The 15,887-nt window shown below is 50.1% G+C and overlaps 1 protein-coding gene across 8 annotated transcripts in view; it reads left to right on the forward strand.

The window, feature by feature from the left end:
• The window catches only part of FLAI-K (saoe class I histocompatibility antigen, A alpha chain-like), a 184,168-nt gene that overhangs the window by 142,335 nt on the left and 25,946 nt on the right, over positions 1-15,887 (forward strand). For 2 of the 8 annotated variants that reach the window (XM_045056991.1, XM_045056990.1), the window contains exons 7-8: positions 2,942-2,989; positions 3,118-3,540. The exons of 1 other annotated variant lie outside the window; for it this stretch is intronic. In XM_045056991.1, the coding sequence (XP_044912926.1) occupies positions 2,942-2,989; positions 3,118-3,122 (53 nt within the window). In that variant the 3' untranslated portion in view covers positions 3,123-3,540. Of the gene's footprint in view, positions 1-71; positions 232-516; positions 787-908; positions 1,224-1,825; positions 2,102-2,217; positions 2,326-2,772; positions 2,806-2,941; positions 2,990-3,117; positions 3,541-15,887 lie in introns of those variants that run through there. 5 more of the 8 variants (XM_023249590.2, XM_023249592.2, XM_023249591.2 and 2 more) reach the window with 5 other exon arrangements.

Genomic DNA, 15,887 nt, shown 5'->3' on the forward strand with positions numbered 1-15,887 from the left:
AACCTGTGTCAGGTCCTTCTGCCTGGATACTGATGACGCGACCTCGGTTCACACTATTAGTGTCTGGTTTCCGAAGAAACCAATCAGCGGCACCGCGGTTCCGGGGTATCAAGTATCAGCACCCGCTTCCTGAGGCTGACATTTCTCCCCAGACCCCGAGGATGCGGGTCGTGATGCCCCCAACTCTACTGCTGCTGTCGGGGGCCCTGGCCGTGACCCAGACCTGGGCGGGTGAGTGCGGGGTCGGGAGGAAAGGGATTCTGCGGGGCAGGAGCCAGGAGACCGCCCGGAGGGGAAGCGGGACCCACGGGGAAGGCGACTGCCCTCCTCCCCACCCAGACCCCCACCCGCCTCCCGCCCCGCCCCGTCCTGCCCTCCCCCGACCCTCCCGGACTCCGCCCTCCTCTCCCCAACTCGGGTCCCCCTCCCCCTGCCCTCCCAGCCGCCTCCCCCTGGGACCCGGGCCCCGCGCGGGGAGGAGGGTCGGGCGGGGTCTCAGCCCCTCCACGCCCGCAGGCTCCCACTCCCTGAGGTATTTCCACACCGCGATGTCCCGGCCCGGCCGCGGGGAGCCCCGCTTCATCTCCGTGGGCTACGTGGACGACACGCAGTTTGTGCGGTTCGACACCGACGCCCTGAATCCGAGGTCTGAGCCGCGGGCGCGGTGGATGGAGCAGGTGGGGTCCGAGTATTGGGACCAGGAGACGCGGAACGCGAAGGACAACGCACAGAAATTTCGAGTGAGCCTGCAGAACATGCGCGGCTACTACAACCAGAGCGATTCCGGTGAGCACCAGGGCCCGGGTCCAGGTCACGACCCCCATCCTCACGGACGCGCCGGGGCCGCGTGACCTCCGTTCCAGGACCTTGGAAGAGTCCGAGGGAGCTTATAGGCAGTTTTACTTTAGGTTTCACCTTAATCACTGCTGCTCTGGGGGCGGGGACAGGATCACACAACATCCAGTGGATGTATGGCTGTGACATCGGACCGAACAGCCGCCTCCTCCGCGGGTACAGTCAGGTGTCCTATGACGGCAAAGATTACATCGCCCTGAACGAGGACCTGGGCTCCTGGACCGCGGCGGACACCGCGGCGCAGATCACCCGCCACACGTGGGAGGTGGCCTGTGCTGCAGAGCACTACAGGAACTACCTGGAGGGCGTGTGCGTGGAGTCGCTCACCAAATACCTGGAGATGGGGAAGGAGAGGCTGCTGCGCGCAGGTACCGGGACCTCGGGGCCTCCCCGATCTCCCCTCCACTGGGGCTGGCTTCCCACGAGGAAGGGAAAATGGACTCAGTGTCATGACTCCTCCCACGGGTGGGGAAGAGGGAGATCCGCCTCGGAGTTCATCTGCCTACTAGAGGCTGACTCACCTTGAGGGTGCTTTTCTCTAAAAGAGAGACAGGAATCCAGTCTCTCCCTGGGGTGCAGGTTGAGACATCCCAGAAATAACCCATCAGCAGTTCCCTCTGACCCTGGCAGCCACCTTGTGAACCCTGACCTTCCCTCTCAAGGCCTTGTCTCCATCTGGGAACATATTTGGAGACCTGACTCCGGGTTTTCTGAGTCACTCACCCTCCACCACACTCAGGACCACAGTGTGTGCCCCCCTTGGACCTGCAGCCTCCTACCTGGGCTTCTCTCCCTGATTCCAGAACTCAACAAGGATCAGGAGATCCCAAAGGCTAGACTGCTCTCTGGGTTTTGTGCTTCTTCCATCCAGACCAGTGGTCCCGTCCACCTCAGGATGGTCACATGGATGCGGTTTCAGTGGCCCATAAAGCTAAACCACAGTGTGGATTCTCTGATTCTTCTTCCTCAGAGTCTCCCAAAACACACGTGACCCGCCACCGGATCTCTGACCATGAGGTGACCCTGAGGTGCTGGGCCTTGGGCTTCTACCCTGCGGAGATCACCCTGACCTGGCAGCATGATGGGCAGGACCACACCCAGGACACAGAACTTGTGGAGACGAGACCTGCGGGAGATGGGACCTTCCAGAAGTGGGCGGCTGTGGTGGTGCCTTCTGGAGAGGAGCAGAGATACACGTGCCATGTGCAGCACGAGGGGCTGCCCGAGCCCATCACCCTGAGATGGGGTAAGGAGGGTTTGGGGTCGAGCCCCTGTCAGGGAACGCAGGGCCCTTCTGGAGAATTTCACAAAGTCAGGACTGAAGCCAGATATCTGGGCCCCTCACCTTCCTTCCCTTTCCAGAGCCATCCTCTCAGCCCTCCATCCCCATCCTGGGCATCATTGTTGCTGTGGTTGTCCTTGTGGTCATTGTGGTGGTTGGAGCTGTGATCTGGAGAAAGAAGTTCTCAGGTAGGAACAGAGTGGGGGGATGTGAGTTCTCTTGTCCCGCTGGGGGGTTTCCTAGGTAGCACATTGTCCTGCCCAGTTCCTGGGAAGTTCCATCCACACACATGGACCTGCCCACTCTGGAGCCGTTACTAACATTCACTCTGTAGCAAAGCACTTGTGAAAATGAAGGACAGATTTTCACTTGGTAATTCTGGTGACGGGGACCTGATTCCCAGCAGTGACAGGACAGAGAGGAAGGTCCCTGCTCCGGACAGACCTCCAGCAAGTGGTTGTCCCGTGACCCCACCCCCACCCCCTCACACACACCTCTTTCTTCATGTATCCAATCTTGTCCTGGGTCTTCAGTCAGAATTCTGGAAACTTCATTGTGAACTAGAGTTAGGAGGTTGCTCTAGGATCCCATGGCCCAGCTGTCCCAGGTGTCTAACATGCTATTTTCTTCCACAGGAAGAAAAGGACCAAGCTACTCTCATGCTGCACGTAAGTATGGAGGGGGTGATCCCTGAAACCTGGAATAGTGTAGACAGGACCCCATGGGGATTTCACCCCCTCCCATAGTTGCTCCTTTAGTCTCAGCTCCTGTGGCTCTGATCACATCCTGTTTGTTCTACCCCAGGCGATGACAGTACCCAGGGCTCTGATTCGTCTCTCATGGCTCCTAAAGGTAAGACTCTGGAGGGTGAAGTGGGAAGGAGTGGGGGCACTAGGGACACTTTGAGCATGAAGGGGGCAGTTGAAATGTGGCACTTATGTGACTGACCTAAATGTGTTCATGATAATTTTTTTTTACAGTGTGAGACCCGCTGCCTGTGGTGCACTGAGCGATGCAGGATCTGTTCATGCTCCCACTTGGTGACATCGAGATCCCCCTGACTTCCTGCAGGTGGTGTCAGAATGTGTCTGCGTTCCTATTAGCATATCGTGAGGACACAGGAGACTGCCCCCCCCCCCTCCATGACCCCTCCCCGTACTGATTCGTGTTCCCTTTCTGAGCTGCTTTCCTGTTCTAGCAGAGTCAGTGCTGGACCGTCTCCGTCCCCGTCTTTTTTTCATGTTGGGCTGAGTACTGACTCCTTACTTCCCTACTGACAATGAGAATCCAGATATGAATTTGTGTTTTGTAATTCTGGGTATGTGGGGATGATGAGGTAATAAAAGAGAAGATTTTTAGAGTTGAAAGAGAAAATAAATGAAAGCCCTGAGAACCTTCCAGAACCCGCATGTTTCCTGTGCCGTGTCTGTTGCAGGTGGGGACAGGAGAGGGCTGGAGGAGCTGATCGGGGACGGAGCCCGGGTCCAGTCGGTGCTCAGTGCATAATTAGTGTGACGTGCTCCCTCCTCAGCTGGGTCATGTCTCTGCTCCTTGTCCTGTCCCTTCTGTGGAAACTTGTCTCACCAGGATTGTGACCACAGGGACTTGGACGTCACCTGTCACCCGGGCCTTGGGCAGCAAATGATTCCTGTGACTGGGTCAGAGGAATCTGGGTCAGGAACCCACGCTCCATCCTGGGTTGTGCCCTCAGGCCCATCTTTTGGGTGTTTTTTTTCCCTTGTTTCTGTGGAGCATCAGGCCTGTTTTTGCTCTTGTGTCCGAGTTCCTGTCTCCTTCTCCCCAGATGACCCCGGTGGTTACAGCACCAGGAGTCCTTTGGGCTGTCGTTCCGCAGGCCAAGGTGGGCCCTGCACACAGGAGTCTCTGTGGTTTGGAGACATGAATTTTCAGATTCATCCATCTCCTCCCTCTAGAGCTGTCTTCTGGATTATTCTTTAGATTCTGGAGGTCGAGAGGAAACTGGGAGTTTCTCATCCTTTTTCAATTTCAGTTAGTTTCTACCTTCCCTGTCTCTCTGTCTCCTCTCCCTGCCCTTAGTTCTGGTGATACTGGTTCTGGCTCCCATCCACGTTCATGGATTTATAAAGCAGGGTCTCGTGTAGATTTCTGTGTGGCGGAGAAAGAGCCCCATAGAACCTAAATAGAGTGATTCTGAAGACAGGACTGTAACTGTGTGCTGTGCTGTTTAGGGGATACGCTGTGGGAGGGGGAAGTTGAGCAGAGAGAGGGAGGGGCAGCCCTGGGGCAAGTAGAGGCGGCACTGATGGTGAGGTGGGGGCACTTTGTGCAGGAGCTGCCACGGACCGGCTGTGCCTGAGGCTCATCCAGAAGACAGAGGTCTTCTCCACTGACCAATCGTTCCACTGATAATCTCGTGTGCCACGTGCAGGACCCGCTATTTTTTTCATCTAGGACACCTCAGTAAGTAAGAAGAGGCAAACATGCTGGTCTTGTGGATAATATGTCCTAGGGGTGAGGGACAGACTCCACTTGACCCTGGAACAATGTGGGGACTGAGGGCAATGACCCCACTGAGCAGTCAGAAATCCAAGTATAACTTTTGACTCCCCTGAAACTTAAATATTACCACTAATAACGTAGTGTTGATAAGAAGCCTTACTGAAAACGTGAACAGTCATTTAACACATATTTTGTACATTATATGTATATGTAACATGTATTCTTACAATAAATTAGGCTGGGGAAAATAGTAAGAAAGCATAAGAGAAAGTGCACTGACAGCACTTGTTGTAAAAAGGTCCACATATCGGTGGATGTGCACAGTTCGCACCAGTGTAATTCAGAGTCAACTGTATATTATATAAATGTGGTAAATAAGGGAAGTATTTAAATTGGAAATTGGTTGGGGTGCCTGGGTGGCTCAGTCGGTTAAGCATCTGACTTCGGCTCAGGTCATGATCTCATGGTTTGTGGGTTCGAGCCCCACATCGGGCTCTGTGCTGACAGCTCAGAGCCTGGAACCTGTTTCAGATTCTGTGTCTCCCTCTCTGCCCCTCCCCCACCTGCACTCTGTCTCCCTCGTCTCAAATATAATCATTAAAAAAAATACAAAAATAAATTGAAAATTGATAGGTGCTTTGAGGAAGGTGATCCAGAGAGTTACCTGTGCGGGGACAGGGAAGGTGGCTACTTTTCTACGGTGGTAAGTGTGAGCCTCACTGGGAAGGTGACCTCTGAGAGATGTGCAGGACACAAGGAGTTGTTGAAGAGCATGTCTCAGGGAGTTCTTTCCAGGCAGGGGAACCACCAGGCACACGCACTAGGGCAGGAGCGTGTCCTTGTTCAAGGAAGGGTGAGAGGCCACTGTGGCTGGAGCAGAGAGCACGTGAAATGCGGTCAGATGTCTAGACTTTAGGATTAGAAGGCTTTTGAGTTTTCTCTGAGTGACATGTGGAGTCACTAGATGGTTTAGAACAGGTGGTCTGCCTGGGACTACTTCTCTTTAGAAGCATCTGTTTGCTGCTGTGCAGAATCGAGAGGTGAAGGGCGGGAGACCAGTACGGAAACTGTAGGAAACCAGTGTAGTTTCCAGGAGGGGGGATGTTGGATTTATTTTGGGGTTTGAAGAGAGAAAATAACAGGAAGTGGCTGTAGTCTGGTTAGTGTGTGTGTGTGTGTGTGTGTGTGTGTGTGTGTATGTTCTGGATACATTTAAAGATGAACTTTGCAGCATGTCCTAATGTATTACTTCTGGGTTGTGAGAAGGAGGAATCAAGGACAGCATCCAATACTTCAGACTGCAAGAAGAAAGGGGGGGGTGTCTTCCAATGAGACGGGGAAGATTTTGGAAGTAGGACATTTGGGGAAGCTGCATCATAGGCACCCAATTTTGGCATGTCGAATCTGAGATTATTAGAAATGCAAGTGAAGTTCCATCTGGATATAGAGTACAGGGTGGGAGAAATATCTAGGTTGGAGGAATAGATATGGAGGTGACCCCATATAAATGATGCTTAGAGCCTTCAGCATTTGAGGTCACCAAGGGGTTGATGGCTATAGAAGAGAAAGGAACAGGACCAAACCCTGGACTCCTCAGTGCTAAGCAAGCTGATCAGAGTACACGCACATACTGAACAGTTCTGGTTCTACACCTAGAAGGCACATAGACCAGGGAGACCCGACCTTCATTGTCCACTGGATTTTCCTGGACTTAGGAAGAGCTAGACAGTCTGGAGTAGAGCGTGAGATACTGGGTTTATAACAAGGTTGGTGCTGCTGGTGGTCTTCAGATCACACACCGAGGAGCAAGCACATAAAACAGGATTCCCACATGGCTGTGCCTCAGCCTCTCCTGTGGGGCCTATTAAATAAGTGATTCCTGACACCCCACCTCCCCGACACACGCACACACTCTAAGACGGTAGGTCGAGGGAGACGCCTGAGTATTTTGTAACAAAGCCACAAGCAATCCTGGGGTCCACCAGGATCACTGAAATCATTGATGAGAGCCCTCCTTGTGGGAAGGAGTCTTACATCCATATTTAAATGGGTGTTTTTTAGGAAGACAAATGCAAGATATGCTGGAAGAAACAGTTTCTCTCCCATGGGGCACATCAGATGGCAGACAGAGGAAGTGGTTATCAGCTCAACATAAAATGTCTGAGATACTAAGTGTAGATCTTAAATGTTTGCACCACACACACACACACACACACACACACAGGTTACTGAGACATGATGCAGGTGTAGCTGACTCTATGGTGGTAATCATTTTGCAGTATACAAATGTGTCCAATCAAAACGTTGTGCTCTTAAACTTATAAAATGTTATATGTCAATTCTACCTCCATGAAAGTGGAAAAAAGTACTGAATCCTTGCTCTCTACAAGTGGATAGATTGTAGATAGATTCTCACTCTTTGTTTTAAACAACAGAGTCCAAGTTGTTTTAATTGAAACAATATATATTTACTATAATATTTACATATTTGCTATACACATATACATGTATGTATATATAGTCAGGGAGATGTATAATATCCATTTCAAATGTGTAATATAAAATATAAATTATATTTAATAAATGCTAAAATGTCTTTTAAGATAAATATAAAAAGTATAAAGCAAAGTATATTTATACTTTATGAGTATATATATTTATAGGTAAATGTATATCATGTATATGTTTACTTAGAGTATTACGCATCATTTATTTCAGCCAAGGCTACAGAACAGTCCTGAGGCCAACAGCCAGGAGGAAAATCCATAGACCCACCCTAGGTCAAGGCCCAAATAGGAACCACTGTCCGTGGTGCTGGTCACAGATGCCACTGTTCACACCACTGGTCCATGAGGCAAGGACTGCTAAGGACTGCTATGGCTACTGCTCCTGGCAGGTGGATGACAAGACTGCCACTCACATCGCCTGTGCCAAATGCATCAGCACTGTCCCAGCTTCCTTGTCTCCACATCCTGAGTCGAAGTCTGGTATGTGGTCACCTGGCTGGTGGAGTCTTAGGCCGTGTCCAGCTGCAACAACGTTGGCATCATGATTTTGCTCTGGATTCCCAGGGAGTGATCACCAACTTTGTTGCACTTGAACTCCTCATTTATGCTAGTCTCTGCATTCCTGGCCATAGCCTTGTGAGAGGCCATGCATTCAGGTGTTTCCCAAAGTCACCCCTGTTGTAGGCAGACTCTAAGATGACTCCAAAGTGCCCATCCTCTTGTATCCATGCCTTTGAGTGACAGCCACTGTGGAACAGAAACTGGTTATAGTGACTTGCTGGTAACAAATAGAATAGGGTGAAGTCATACAAAGTATATCTGGGAACACCAAGCACAAGACATGAGGGACCTGGAGTCAAGTGTGTCCAGGTGGGACGTCAAGCCAGGCTGGGGAAGTACGGGTTTCTGAGGGAAACAATGACAAAGGACCCTGCATTCCTTTCCCTTCTGTGGGGTTCTTCTATAGACCTCAACCTCCACAGCCACTGCCATCAGATGGCATGAGGAGGAGGAAAAAGGTCACCAGCAGTGATGGTCATCATGGCTGGAAGGACAGGTGAACTCTGTAAACAGGACAAGAAGAAAAGGGAAGAAACAACGTCTCCCAAAGGTAACATCTCGGGAGCCAAACACGCCCCCAGGGCAGCCCCATGACCAGAAAATGAGGAGGAGAATAGTCTCTAGTCTTCCTGTGATGCCCCTGTGGCCCAGGTCTCCCTTCCTCCAACCCAGGACACTGTCCCAGGGAGCCCACACTGGTGCACCCTGTGTATATATCTCTGCTCATCTCCAGAACAGACCACCATGGCCACCCACTCTTGGAAGTCCTCCTCCCTCTGTATGTATTAGTTCTGTCGTGTGCAGCAGAATCCAGCTCCAGTGGGATGAATGGGACGCAGCTTCTATGTGTCTCCCAAGAGTGAGTCAAGCCATCCAGGGCTGTGAGGGTATCTCTGCCCCACAAGGCTGTCCAGGCATGCAGCTTCCTGTGACCTAGGAAGTTGCCCTTAGTAGCATGAGCCAGAGTACCTAAGACCATGTCCATGGTCCATGTGCCATGTAGAGAAAGCAGGAAAAGAGGAAGTTTCCCTCCTTTCAGGGCAACACCTCCTACATCATTCTGCTTCACCATAATGGCTGGAATGTAGTCACACAGACACACATAGCCTCATGGGAGGCTGGTGCATGAATCTGGTTTGAATCTGAGTGACTCTGTGCTCCCATGACTCTATCACTATGGAATAAGGATGATTTTTGCTGTACTTAAATTTTTAAAAATGGATACGATGGAGGAGGAAATTTACTGTTCACTCTGTACTCCCTTATGTTATACAAAGTTTTTATATCTTCTGCATGTCTCAGTCAGTTGACATGAATTTTGAATTAGCAAGAAAGCCTACCTCCATTTAGCAGACACATATTAGGCAGTAGTAGAGGGTCAGCTCTCCACTAGGCCACAGTTACAGAAATAAAAAGGAATTCACAGTGAGGTGAATAACCTGGTAAATGCAACTAGTATAATGAGTTCTGGGAAGCACCCTCCAGGCAGAAGCTTGTTGAGTGCCTACTGTGGGCCTGGTGTTGTGCCACATGCTAGAGACAAAAAGAAGATGCAGGTACATACCATGTGACCTAAATGTCTCCTTCTGATGAGCTTCTGTGCCAACCCCTGACTTTCCAGGAACCCTACCTCTGTGTCTTGTTCCTGTGTGGGAATGAGCTGAGACTTGGAAAGAGAACCTTTGCCCATTTGGTCCAAAAATTAGTGAAAATGTTTAGGTAGAGAATACTAACGTTCTTATGTAACTTACTCACCAATACAAAAGAATATCATTAAGAAAGTAAATGGATGAAGGAAAGAAACCAACAAAGTGGAATTACAAGAAGTAACTTTGTGGGATTCTGTATGTGGCAAACTGGAAGAAATTGTGGGAGACCAGGATTTGCCTGGGAGTATGACACAGGAAAGCAAAAAGAAAAAGTTCAGTTTAGTGATAATGCTTTCCTAGAGGTTTAGAAGGTCTGACAAGTCCAGGGTGAAGTGTTCAGAGAAGATGACCTCTGAGGCTCGACAAAGTTGAGACAGACCATTCCAAACGATAATGTGAATCTTGTATCTAGAACTCTGCTTTAATAACACAGCTCAGCTGTGCAGTTCTCTTCTCCAACGAGACACTCAGAGTGATAATCGTCTTGTTCAGTGATTGGGCACCTGTGTATGAATCCACCCAGTTTAGAGAATGTGGTACCCTCCATTCCTGCCATCTGCCAACTGGAACTCCCTGTTGCATACAGATTCTATAATAAAGCCCAATGGGCTCCACCTCTTGGTCCACTGGCCTTGGGGAGTCTCCTCCCACTGAGTGTGGGTGGGACCTGGAAAATCCTCTAACCAATAAAATGTGGCAGTGGTGATGTTGGATCATATAACACCTGGCCAGTTTTCTACTATCTGCTCAAATTACAAGCTTTGCTGAGGCCAGCAGCTGCATTAGAAAGAGCAGAAACTGATTTCAGTCTTCTGTCTACATCCAGCAAGACACTGAGGCCCCCAGCCCACAACCAGCAAGGGAACTCTCAGTCCTCCCCCTAAGGCAGGCTTTCCATTTCTTGAAGACAGACATCCTGTTCTCTTTACAACGTGAATGTCAAGTTCTTTGCTCTTCCTGCATCTGGGAGGCCCCATGAGTGAGGAAAGGCAGGATAGGAGGAAGTACCTTGAGGAGAGTGAGGCTAGACTTGGTCTCACCTCTCACCTTGGAGAGCAGGTATCACCAGGAGGTCACTTAGAAACAGAGAAGACAGGGACAGCAGGGATTAGAAGGACATGAATGGCCACCCCAGTGTCTCTCAGGCCTGCACAGGGCTGTGTTTTGGGCTGTGAATAGAACAGTGATGAAGAAACTCTGTCCCCACCCCCCATAGCTGGTCTTTCTCCCTCAGCATTGTGGACAGCCCACCTCACAGCCCAGATGCACACACCGTGGACTCCGTACAGCCCAGGTATGACCCTCTCTCCCACCATCTGCAGCAAACCAACTCCATCAGCCAATGTAGAACCAACTCTTCTGTCACTTCAAACCCCATGGACTTACTTATAGGGACTGTGAGAAATGCATACTCTTCACAAGACTCAGTTCTGGAGGAGGAGAAGCTGTCAGAGCCATAGAATGAGGTGACTCTTAATGCAGCAGGTGAACAGTGTCCAGGAATGAAAAACAAAACAAAACAAAACAAACAAACAAACAAAAAACAGTGGGCTCTTGGGCTCAGGAGTCTGACTGCTTTTTAGAATCATGGCTCAGCCAATTGAGTCATGTAACTTCTGAGTGATCTTGATTTCCTTGCCTATAAATTGGAATTGATAGCTTTCCCTGTCTCATGGGACTATTATGAGGTTGAAATGATTCAATTCATGCAAATCCCTTAAACCAGAACTCTGGGGAGGAAGAGAGTCCCACCAATGTAGCTCCTGTTTTCTTCCTCCTACATGACAAGTACCAGTTCTCCCTGTCACTCATCAGCCTGAGCCCCTCTCACTTCCTGCAGATGAAGAGCTGTTCCGTCACATATATCCCATGGGGTGGTGGTGAGGCAACCATGAAATGGCCAGTGTGGAGGTACAGTTGAGGAATCCTCAGAGCAGTGGGTGCCCTCTCTCTCTCTTTCTCTCTCTCTCTCCCATATGTATGTTCAATTATACACATCTATACAAACCTCCATACACAAATACCCATACACACTTCTATGGGATTGTGAACCCACCCAGACAGACAGACACACATACACATAACACACTCCCTTCACATTTGCCATTTCACCCAGGGAATGGCTCACTCCCACTTCATCATTTTAAAAATTTTAGTATCTTGAGGGAGAAACACCAGAGAATATTTGTCTCACTAGAAAGAATCCCACTCCCTAGGGACTCTGGTACTTTCTGGATCTCAGCATGCCTGCTCCTGGAGCTCTCCTAAGTGAGTGGGAGATGTGACCTTAGATTGAGATTCTGGAATCCAGCGGCAGCCATGTGCACTGCCCGCCTGGTATTGGGACTCTGGGCGTCCAGCAGGTCTTCAGCCTCTCACCTTCTAACTGCTCTCCCACCCTGGTGTGCCCCCCACTCCCCACCCCAGGATTTGCTACACAGAAGGATGTTGCCACATTACCTTCAGAATGAACAGAACACTGAGGTTAGGAAGTTCTAGATCAGAAGGAAGAAACCTGGACCTCTTCCCCACCCGAGTTCTTGTTGTTCTAGAGCACACCTCCAGCAACTCTACTTCCGACCATCTAAACTGCTGCTCAAACAACCCCAGTGATGAGAGCTCCATCACATCAGTGATGAGAGAGAACCTGGTCAGCAGATGCCCTCTCGATGAGCATAGTGGCTGGGAAAATGGATCTGAGGAGTAAAGGAAAGGTGAGGGGTGTCTCTGTGCCTGGACTCTGCTGCAAGTCTCTAGAAGGGCTCCTGTTTCCCTGATATGTGGCTCCACTTCTCATCCCTCCCAAATCCTGTCTCATGGTGATGGGCTTACGCAGTCCTTCATGTTACACATGGCATGTGAATCTGTGCTCCTCTCAAGAAGACAGCACAATGGCCAAGCACTTCTGGATGGTTCCATCCTCTTCTGCCTGGTCTCCACAAGCTTCTTGTCCTGGGTCTGGTGCTCCCTGGCACACTGTTAGGTCAGGGTGAGATGTACAGGGCAGAAGCCCAGGGCACACCACACCCCAGGGTGACCTTACAGTCAGAGAGGGGGTGGTGGGTCACATGTGTTCTGGTAGGGTCTGTGGTAGACAAAACAGGGAGGGCTAAGGCAAAGCCTTCTAAAGCATCTACTACAAACCATGATGCCTACTGGCCTCCCATCTGTGCCAGGATAGCGGGCAATGATGAAATGACCATAGATGGCAGAGGTCCATGTCCAAACTCAGGTGGTTGTCAATGTCCTAGCCACCCTGTCACCGCCCACCGTCCTGTGTCCTCCTGGAGCCCCCAGTCATGGTGAACTGCAGGGTTGGGGGCCTGCCCAACTCCTCTCCAGGACTAGGCAGTGTCGGTCAGGGCAGAGCATGCCGGCAGAGGCCCTCCAGCTTTTGTCCCTGCACCACCCCACTGGGCTGCTCTGCAGGGAACATTCACCCTGTAGACTATGATCTTGTGATATAATAGAAGGATATATGTTGGTCCTCTGACAGTTCCTGCACACAGCTCGTAAAATGTTTGTCATTTCCTACATGATGAGAATCATAGGAGCATCTCTTTTTAGATTTGTTCCCACTTACTGAGAAAGCTTTACAAAAGATCCTGGTCCATTACTTACACACAGTACCCAACTTCACTGCCCAATGTCTCTCTCCTCCTATGCTGTGAGCCCTTAGAAGGCAGGACTCTTGGTGTCTGTAACCAAACCATTTGGCAAACTGTGGAATTCAAGCTTCTGTATGGATCTCGTGGTAAAATCTGAGCAGCCTCCGTCTTCAGCTTTAGTTGAGCCTCTCGCTGATTTATGCCGTTAATCCACATGCAAATCTCTTCCCTGTTTCATATGCTAAGTTCTCATGACATTTACTAGAAATTATTAAACTATAACCTATGCCCTGAAATCACTCTGTCCACTTTCACCCCACACCTTGCCCACCCTAACCTCTCCCTGCTTGGAACCCCACCCCTCTCCCATCAACCCAAATCATACACACACACATCAGACTCTACACAAAGTTCCACCTCATCCATGACACTTTCCCTTCTCACTGGGGTGTCTGGCCTATCGACTCTGTGACCATTTCTCTACTTTTCATTTGACATCTAAGGAGGTACCTGTCTTCAGTATCTCTCAGGGTGCCTCACAAGCTCAATAACGTGATCACAAAAGTATGGCTGCTTTCCCATCTTAATTGTAAGCTCTATGAGGTCAAACAGTAGGTCATCCTTTCTGGTGCCCAACCTACAGTGACCTAAAGAAGTGTCCCTGACCCACTGAGTCGGCTTAGTCAGTTAGCTAATTAATCAATGATACAAAGACCCTGCCCCTCTGACCAGACTGTAGCCGCCTTCACTCTCCAGTGACAGCTTGTGCACACCTGCCTGCCCCAGCTGCCACTAGGGGCATTCCTGACAAGAGGGTCTCAAGTCCCTGGGGGTTGGGCTGATGTCGTCTGCACGGCGCCTTCTGCTTTCTTCCCGGCACCAACCTGCCTGCTTTCGTGGGTGCTCTTTGTTCAGACTGTGCTCCGCGGTTTGGTTGTAGTATCGCTGCACATTTCTCAGATTTACGTGCTTACTCTTCCTCTGGCCTGTGAAGAACTTGGTCTTGCCGTCAAAATGCCTTGGCTCCTCCATCAACCCCGGACTCAAGACTTTGTCTTCATCTTCTCACTGTCATGGCAGATGAAGGGTTGGTCACCCATGGAGCCCAAGGCACTAAATGCAGGGACTCTTGGAGGTGACTGAGACACAGCTGAGGAGAAACACTGCACACAGTGCATTCCTGAAGCAGGAACCAGTGCGTTCAGAGGAAGCTCCAGTACTTACTGAGGACCTAGTTATCCATGTGTGGGGAAGGGTTGTGAGCGTGTGTGCGTGTGTGTTGTGTAATAAGAGAGTAGGGCACACAACATAACAGAATAGGAAAGCAATTACACAACACTCTTCCAGACCCCCTCTCCTCACACAAGTGATTCAAATCTCACACCCATCGTGCACTGGTATAATTTAGAGAACTAAAAAGGAAATCTTCCTCCATATCTGAAAAGTGCCACGAAGAAGCTGATCTTGAGTAGGGCTTGAACACGTGGAGCCATCAGGAGGAGTGGGGGACAGTTAGACATGTTCTCATGGCTCAGAGTGAGGTGTGAGGAGCCTGGAATGGGACCCTCCCAGGTCCCCCGTGTGATCTTGTAGCATCTCAACCCTTGCTAGTTGCACCGTTTTCCTGACCAAGGTCCCCTTCCTTCACATCACCCTCCCTGTCACTGTGGAAAAGGCACTGGCCTCAGAGTCAGGGGCTTCCGGCCCCCCCACACCCTTTGTTTCCTGGGGAAACCACTCCCCTCTGTGGCCAAGGCTTCTTTATCTCTAGAACAAAGCCATGAGGCTGGAAGGCCCAGGGCCTCCCAGCTCTGCTATGTGACAATTGTAAGGCCCTGGAAGTCATCCAGGATCCAGGTGATGAGTGTGAAGGAGAAGGTACAGGTGGTGGGAAGGATGCCCGAGAGAAGGCACAGCCTTCAGTTCTTCTTGTCCCAGAGTCCCTGCTCCTGTTCTGTCCCCAGTCTAGTCTATCCCACCCCAGGACCTTTGATCCCTCCTTCTTCCTTCATGCGGCACATTCTCCCCACCTCCCTGCCACAACCTTTGGTCTGGCCTCCCTCTGGTGTCTGCTGTCATGTTACTTCCTCAGGGACAGTTTGCCCCCCTACCGCCGCTGCACACCAGGGAAGGTGAGAAGCTCCTGCTCACATGCAGCCGTGGGCAGTGAGCATCACGTGATTGCATGTTCACCACCTGCCACTGTACTTTCCATGACAACGGTGAGTTTTCTTTTTTGTAGGTCCTTATCCTTCGTGCCCCTCACAGTACTGTGTTAGTCAGGGTGCTCAGAGAAACAGACACAATAAGATACGTGCATCAAGGGAGAGGTGGGTGCATTTTAAGGAAGCAGCTCATGGGACTGGGGTGGGGCTGGAGGTCCAAAATGTGCAGGGCAGGCGGGCCTGCTGGGTGTGTGAGCACAGCTGACTCAGCAGACGTGATCCGAAGGCAGTTTGGACAAGGACCTGGGTTGTATTTCTTCCCTCTGAGATGAGTAGAGTCTTCAACTTATCATTACCCTTGTGTTGCACAACTTTTCCTTGTTTTCAGTGTCAGTCTACCGCAATTGTTGTGGAAATAATAGATACAGATTCAAGAATATAAATAAAATACTAAGAATACACAGTAAGAATGAAGTGACAAAGTTTCAACACCTTAACTTTGCTTTGAAATATACTAGTCATGACTCTTCCAGGTCTGAGAGGGAACAGGGAGCCATAACACTAGCAATGAATCACAACCTGCCGTGTCACAGAGCATCTAATACTGTACAAACCTTATAATGAGTGGGAATGGCTTCCACACTGTGTAAAATCTAGTTCAAAGGAAACACTATATTGCATAACAAAACCTTTAAAAAATCCCTGCTTTTTTTTTCAAAACTCACTGGTGTCTTACTCTTGATAACCATGTAAATATTATGCGCAAATCATGCTCCAAA

The sequence above is a fragment of the Felis catus genome, chromosome B2, assembly GCF_018350175.1.
Source record: "Felis catus isolate Fca126 chromosome B2, F.catus_Fca126_mat1.0, whole genome shotgun sequence".
NCBI lineage: Eukaryota > Metazoa > Chordata > Mammalia > Carnivora > Felidae > Felis > Felis catus.